The sequence below is a fragment of the Varanus komodoensis genome, unplaced genomic scaffold (assembly GCF_004798865.1).
Source record: "Varanus komodoensis strain SLA01 unplaced genomic scaffold, ASM479886v1 scaffold7_3, whole genome shotgun sequence".
Taxonomy (NCBI): domain Eukaryota; kingdom Metazoa; phylum Chordata; class Lepidosauria; order Squamata; family Varanidae; genus Varanus; species Varanus komodoensis.
In genome coordinates, this window is record NW_025336480.1 from 17,254,864 (window position 1) to 17,263,079 (window position 8,216).

Below are 8,216 nucleotides of genomic sequence, written 5' to 3' on the forward strand. Positions count from 1 at the left end.
TAAGGCTTTTTCTGTCTAAACATGCTTAGGGTTGCATCCTTAAAAACAGAATTTAATATGGGTGTTTTGAAGCTTGTTACCAGATACTTACCCAAGTGTATTTTTAAAAGACCACTGAAGCAGGGATGAGGTTTCAGACCATATCCAACTGTGCAGTTCCCCAGATAACTACTTCCTTTTCTCTGGCCGAACCCCCTTCCCCCACTCGGTGGTTTCCCAGCTATTATGTATTTTTAACTACTAATGACTTAGAGGCAGTAAAATCTTGAAGGCAAAATATGCAGGGATTTTAATCGATTGCCTTTGCCTTTAGCTGATGGACTGCCAAAAGGCTGCTACCCAAATTCAAAGTTTGACACTCAGTCTGAAAGAGGCTATCCTAACTTTAAGGCAACTTTAAAGCCTTTTGAGTTAACTCAGGTGCCTCCTCCAACAAAAACCTTCCCGTTTATAAGATCAGAAGCTAGAAAGTGGCCAGAGCCTCCTCTGCAGAGGCACCCTACCTGTGGATGCCACTCGGTGGCAATGTTCTCAAAGCACTAGGTTGAATCTAGGAACAATCTGTTTATCATCTTTGAAATAAGATTCAGACTTTTGTCTGTGCTTTATAAATGTGCCAACTGTACTTTTGTTTGTTACGTTGCCAGTTTCATAGCATTGTCTGACTTTATGATTTATTTTAACAGGGGAAACCGCCTTGTGAGATTGCCATACATTTAAAAAGGATGGCCATAATGTTCTTCACTAGCAAGCGCAACATTAAGCAAGCAAATGAATTGTGGCTATGGCCTTATATTGGCTGGTGCATTTGCAGGACCTTTCAAACTCGTGTTTCTCTACACAGGTAAATGCTGCTTGAATATCAGTGCAACATCTGAATTGCCCAGTTCCCAGGCAAAAAGACTGCAATACTAAGCATACTTACATATGAATAAATCTCACTGAATGCAGTGCAAATAACTTCCAAACATCTTTAATTTTATTGCATATGCAGTTAATGAAAAAGTATTACCCAAATCCACAGCTATCCTCTAAGCTTTCCCTCAGTGATGTCATATTCTTCAAAATTAAACCTCTTAGAAGGTAACAACCATCCTCAATTGATAGTAAATTGCTGCTACTATAAAATAAACTGATAAACTGAAAGGCAAACAAGTCTAGGAGGGCAGATAAGAAGTCAGAAGCAGACATGCTTTTTTGGGGTAGTTTTTCAAATCTTTGTTAACAAATTGCCAATTTGTGTGGGGCAAATCAGGCTGGTTCAAGATTGTTAACCAAGACATCTATACTTTCTGAAAAGAAAAAAAAAAGCTTGTTGGGAGATGTACTGTAGAAGTCCACGGAAACATGAGTCCAATCTTCATATGGAATGTAGGTGCCTTCCATTTCTACTTTTAGCTATTACCATTATTCTCCAACTTCAAAGCTACACTATAGAAAGCACTGTTCATAAGTCTGTAACAAGATGTTTTTATGCTGTATTAAGTAGCATAGTTACTTTATAGAAAAGGAACTCCAAAGTAGAAAAGTGTCACAGCAAAAATGCCTGTGGGAGCTAGTAACACAGAGGAAAAAAATCCCCACAGAGAATGTTTTTCATGTAAGTAATTATTGGGAAAAGGCCCAAAAGCAACTCAAGGTTACACTTTGTAGGACACCAGCAGTGTATAAACTCATGTAACAGAACTAATGAGAACACAAGTTTATTTGAAAGATTTAATGATGAAAGATAATAGCCACTGTTCACAGACGACGACCACGGCGACCGCCCTTCCTGCGGGTACTGTCTGAAGGAATGGGGGTGACATCCTCTGTGGAGAGAGAAATACACTGTTTCTGAATGCGAAATGGTTTCCAGTTTCACCCATACAAAAGCCCCAAAATAAATCACAAGAGCTTAGAGTCCACCAGACTTCTACCATATGAAAAATGCCTTAAATATAGATGGCTAGTGTTCAGAATATTAAGAATGTAATTACTTGTAGCTTCATGAGACAGACTGCTACTTCAAATGATTTTAGATTGCCTTTAGGGATAGAACCCTCTCTAGTACCCTGTCATATACTTCCCATTTAGAGCTTCTGAGGATGTGAAGGTTCAAGACAAGCTTGCAGAGGTTTTACAGTTTTCTCAACTTAATCGAAACAGAAGACACAACGGCTTGGCAAAGCCTTGACAACTTGCAATGTGGCTTTCAAGGAGAGACAGGTCTCCAGTGCTTCCAAACACAGCTGAACATGGATCTCATTTTTTTCTAGTGTCTCCCTCATTTTGAGCAGCCTAGTTTGTAATGTTCTCCTAACTGGTTCATAACATCCTGATATGTAGTCTTATATTTAGCATCCTTACATATATCCCACAAGAAGACTTGTTAAAATAATTCAATGGTTAAAAGCAAGCTTTGACAAGGTAGAAGTGATGGAACATTGTGAAAGAGCCATGGTATACAGGAGATACATTGGAAAAACGTATTTTCAACAGAGAACTCACCAATGCGCCCAATCTTCATACCAGATCGAGCTAAGGCCCTGAGGGCTGACTGAGCTCCAGGTCCAGGAGTCTTTGTTCTGCAAAGGAAAAAGGATTTCATTGATCTGCAAACTCAATTCTGAGTTATGTACAAGTACCATTACCTGTTCAGGTGACACTAGAAAATGGATGGGCAAATCCCTCATGTTCAACTTTGCTCAGATTCTCATTTTTCAACTCCCATATTCATTCTGTACCATTTCTGCTTTGAACTGTGTTTATTTAATTGTAATACTGGCCAAATAGCTGAGGCTCACTGGGCAGTTAACAAAAGTTAAAAACTTACAAACAAGAAGAAAAAAAGGCAACAGAAGACCTATTGCAACCAAATCATTGTATTCATTGTACTGTATGCATTCTTCTAAGGACTGCAAAAATGTTTATACATGTTTGTGTGTGTGCAGTTTTTCAACTGGATACATTTCTCCACTGAAGCATTTTTGAGCACACTTCCAAATAAACATTTGTGTGACCTTTGTGAACTGCAGTACAAATTTTGGAAAAATATGAATTTCAACATGAATTCTAGTTCATGTTCAGGACTGGGAAGCACAAATTTGCATTCATTCGTGAATCAAGCAAGTTTCTCAAACATGCTTATTCTAGACATTAATTTGGGTGGGTGAGGAGGCGAGAAAGACCATTACTGGGAGCATAAGGATCTGGGGGTTTTGGCTACTGTCTCAGATCAAAGCCTTGTCTGTGAGCAAGGTACACAGGGGAACAGGAGAAGATGGAACAGCAGCCTGTGCTCAAGCTTATTCATTGCAACTGTTAGCATGGTGCTGGACTAGATGCACTCTTGGCTTGATCCAGCAGGACTCTTACAGGGTTATGAAAGCTGCCTCATTCCCAGCTAATTTCACAGGTTTTTCCTTACTGGATTGGAAATTGTAGGTGGTATTTTCATCCATTTAAACTACCGAGAACTGCTTGACAGATAAGGAGTTTTGAAGCTGTATTAGATATTCTACTAAAGCAAATTTGCTCTCCTTTAGGAATTATCCCCACATACGCTAGTCATTCCTTACTCCTTCTCATTGGCTCTCATCTCCATTATAGTCTGTTCTACTCAGAATTCAGAAGGCCTTCCTCTTTACGGTCTCTGGCTGTAGGCCCATTTTCATAGACATCTGCCTTCATCTGAAATGCATCCACTTATATGTATGCCCAAATGTTGCTAAACTACTATTCTAAGGCAGTGATACTAGTAAGCAGCTGTACTGGCTTCTACTCAAGACCCCTATTACATAATACCAGCAGTATTTTTCATCAACTCTTATGAATCCAAACTAAATCATAGCCGATACAGGACTCCCATCAGATAAGAAGATGCTATAAAATCACATTACGGGCAGGCACATATATCTTTTCATGTATGCTTTCATTAGCAACCAAGTTAATGCTCCTGCAAGCAGATTCTCAAACACTGGTTACAGAATAAAGCTACCAGAATGCTTACATTTTCCAGTCTCTCAGAAGCACATTATGGTATGCCTCGTGACATGGTTAACAAGGTAGATGCTGACTGGTTTTAATCCTACTCTACAAAAGAAAAAAGTCTGAAGTGCCTCATGCCATGGTTCTGCTAGTTGCCCGGGTACTTGTATGTGTGAGAAAGAAATGAAGTACACGGACCTATTCCCACCAGTAGCCCGCAGCTTGATGTGAAGGGCAGTGATGCCTAGCTCTTTGCATCTTTGAGCTACATCCTGGGCAGCCAGCATAGCAGCATAAGGAGAAGACTCGTCTCTGTCGGCCTTTACTTTCATGCCACCAGTTACCCGGCAAATTGTTTCCCTAAGAAAATAAGAGAAACCCATACATTAGAGGAGGAATATGTGCCTAATCTCATTTTCCTAGGACATAAAGCACATGCAGTTATTTGATAAACAGAAATTTATTTTGCTTCTTTGCAAAATTGCATCTAAATAGAAGAACAATGCCCAATTTTACTGCCTGCTCAACTGGAGTTACCATTATAAAACCTTGCAGAAAGGACAGTGCCATACACAATGTTTAGCTATCTTCTAAGTCTTTTATGACTCTACTATGGCTGAACAAGCTTATAAGATAGAAACATAGCAACAAAGCAGGTAAGAAGGGACCTCCTGGGCCATCTAGCCTGACCCCTGGCTCCAGGTGGCTCTGCTCGTGTAATCCCAACATGTGGTTGCCCAGTGTGTTTGTTTAGATGCTAAACAAGGCAATGCCTCCTATGCCATTTTGCAGTTTCTGGCTCTTATCCTTGATCTAGGTTCTGCCTGCAATACCGGTGCCACAATAAGCACTGTGTTGGATAAGCGCAGAAATATATGCCAATATCTAGGTATGCTTAATATTGCATATCCCAACTATTTCCATATGTACTACTACTTTTAAAAAATCATGTAAGGAAGGCAGCCATTAATATGAGCTACTCACTTGCCAGAGAGGTCAGTTACGTGGACAAAAGTGTCATTGAAGGAAGCAAAGATGTGGCAGACCCCGAACACATTCTCGCCTTCAGCAACCTGTGGTCCCAAGCTGATGACCTGTTCTTCCTTCTTTTCCTTACCCTTGCGAGGTGCCATTTCTGTAGAAGAAAAGCAACAAATTATGAAGGCTGAAAACCAGAAGTACTTAATCTTGGAGCAGATCTATTTATAATCTTCTATTAAATTAAGAAACCACACTGATGAAGTAAATACTGAAGACCCAATTCACCTAAGTAAGCCGCTTTAAAATGTGGCCACATGAAGCTGGTTTACAGCCACTGAATCTAAGAGAATCCCTTCTATATTGGGGTTGTTTTCAAGACCTAATAGCCAGTACAGGCACTCATGGCTGGAGAACCCTCTTAACCAGTACTTCGCTACTCACTCCCAACAACCAAGACGCAGCATTCAGTCCCCTTCGAAGCGCTTCAGCCTGTCCTTGCCAAAGAAAATAAGGATCACTGCATTGACTGCATTATATTATTTTCATGTGCGACTTGCTCTTGCCTGCATATAGCAAGGGCAGAGGAACTGAGCTACAGAGAGAAAGGAAAGAAGTAACGGCAACACTTGTGGTGGTTTTTTGCTTCTCTGGTAAAGAAAACGTGGAAATGCATCAAAAGGTGAGTGGATGATGATGGAGGACTTCAGCTAGCCAGGAGCATGAGGCGATGCATGCACTGAACACCTGCACTGCCTGTTAGTATTGCCAGAAAGCCTTCCATACACATGTGGGAAGAATGCTGCCCAACTGCAGACACATGATTCTGATAACTGAACAGCACAGAACATCATACTGCAGTCTCTGCAAGCTGCTTGCTTTTCATGTTTTTCATTGTCACGTGTACTTAAAAATGTATAGATCACATGCTAGGAAAAATCAACAATGAAATGTCAAATCATTTGGGGGCTGGCAACTCAGAGAGTGTGTAGATCCTAAATTCTAAACATACAAATAAAGCCCTTCTACTAAAGCTTTTGCTGCTATAGAGAGACTAGTGGAAACAATATAGACACCTTCAGCTCTTATGTACCTGAGGAAAAATACTGAGTGACATTTACTTCCTGTATAGGGAATGAAGACCTCAATCTTGATTAAGACAAATGCAGTATTTTTAACTATTGTAAAGAGGAACAGCATCAGACAACCTCCAACGCCTGAGTACAACAAAAATCATGCTAATTCACACCAAACCTTCTTCAAAATATTTTGAGTTGTGTCTTAATGAAGCAAAGAATACTTAAACCAAATATATTAACATAAGGTACTCCACTTGAATAATGGTCTGCAGATTTCTATTTAATATCCAGCATCCTAACAAAATGCATTACTCCTACACCAATTGTATTAGCCAATAGGCTTGAAAAATACAAAATGATTTCATTTCTATACTGCCCCCTAATCAAAGCTATCTTTGGATGCTACACACCTGCAGCGGTGGTCTATACTTGCACAGAAAAGTCAAGTACAAGTAGCACACGCTGACCTACTCCCCTCTAGAAGCCACTATGGGTGAAGTTACCTCTGAGGCTTCTAATTGTGGTGACTGCCACACCTTTCTGAATATTTGAGCCACAGGTAGGTTTTTGGGAGTGGTTGACAACCCACCCAAAACACAGGCTATTTTAGACCATTCCCATAACTACTTCTAAACAAAGAGTATGTACATGTGTGAAGAACTTACAACCATGACACCCCTGTTGTGACAGGCTACTCCAGGCTTCAATGTACAAAGAATAAACAAATGATATACTGAATATATAAAAAGCCCAGAGAGCAAGTGATTTGAGATTGGAGCACCAAATACAGCACCTCATGTTTATTATTGTTTTTAAACAAGAGCTCTAGCTCATATAGTTGGAGAATCACATCTGGTAAAAATTCCCATGACTGGGCAAAAGAATATAGATCTATCACCTTCTGCACTCACAGGTCTGTGTCTGTTTCAAACTTTTTCCATTATCAGCATCCCATTTTTGCCTGGTCTGACACTAATCCCCCCCATACACACTATGTAAATTCATTACAAGGATTCATTATTTTAATAAATATGATGCTAAATAACCTAAACACTATAAACTCCGCATTTTGCCAATTTCTGTGAGATTTTTTGCTTGAGAAAAAAATAAGCAAATTTTGTCTCCATTAACATTTCCAGATGCAGAATGCCCAGCATTTAAAAGTGTAAATTTAAGGATAGAGATATAAACTACGATTTTAATAATTATACTATTTATATGTCCCCGCCTTCAAAAGGATCTAAGCAGCCCAAATACGTGCAGGACTACTGCCTTGCAAGCATAACAGGCATCAAGACATGTGAAAATATATATTTATTTTTAATTACAAGAGAACCCAGCTGAAACAGATAGCCTACTAGACCAACTCTAAGCAGGAAAAAAAAAACCGGTAAGGATCAGAAATGCGGGATGTCCAAGCCACAGGGCCAAATCGGTTTATAAACAAAACCGAGTCCTCTCCAAACTCTCCGCTTCACAAAGGAGTAAAACATGGGACAACGAACCCAGCCACAGGTCTAACGGGGAGATAAACCTTTCCGTCTCAAATCCCCTATTTTTAAGAAGGGCGCTGAGGCCTACAACACCGAAAGCGGGTCAGACCGGCAGGCAAGCCGCTCCAGAAACCCTAACCGGGATGGAGTGCCACGAGGCGAGCCCAAACGACCAGCGCTTCCTTACCCAAGAGCGCCTCGTCCCCAGGAGACAGAAGCCTCTGTACCCCACCGATCCCCAGGCAGAGACCCGGGCACCCCCCTCTTGCCTCCCGCGCCCTTTCCACACGTTTGGGGCAGGAGAGCCCACCGAAGGAGGACAGAGAAGTGGGGGGAGACGGACGCGCTCGGATGGCGGCGGATAGAAATTGCCCCCAGCCACTTACTCGAGCGTCTCAACAGGCGGCAGCCACCACCGGAAAGGAAGAGGCTGGCGTCACGGGGACAGAGGTCACGTTGTCTCACCCGGAAGCGATACCCCTCAGAAAGGCGGGTCACTTCCTCAATGGGAGGACGGGATATACTGGTGCTGGTTGTCTCTTTTAAACAAGTTGACGTGTTACCTGAGATTGTAGTGCCTGACCAGTGATGGAAGAAAAGCAGAGCGAGATACACATGCACACACACGCAAGGAATGTGACCGAAAGCCGGGAAGCCCTCACTAAAGATGGCGGCAGTCACCAAGTCGAAGGGAGGA

General features: G+C 41.4%; 1 protein-coding gene across 1 annotated transcript; it reads right to left on the reverse strand.

Annotated features, from left to right (window-relative positions):
• Positions 1–1,702: 1,702 nt before the first annotated feature.
• RPS14 (ribosomal protein S14) lies at positions 1,703–7,949 on the reverse strand. The gene is made up of 5 exons (XM_044454521.1): positions 7,906–7,949; positions 4,954–5,104; positions 4,168–4,329; positions 2,491–2,567; positions 1,703–1,811 (listed from the first exon to the last, which is right to left on the reverse strand). Exons 2-5 carry the CDS (start codon positions 5,100–5,102, stop codon positions 1,744–1,746), a joined length of 456 nt encoding a protein of 151 aa, XP_044310456.1. The 5' UTR covers positions 5,103–5,104; positions 7,906–7,949; the 3' UTR covers positions 1,703–1,743.
• Positions 7,950–8,216: the final 267 nt, after the last annotated feature.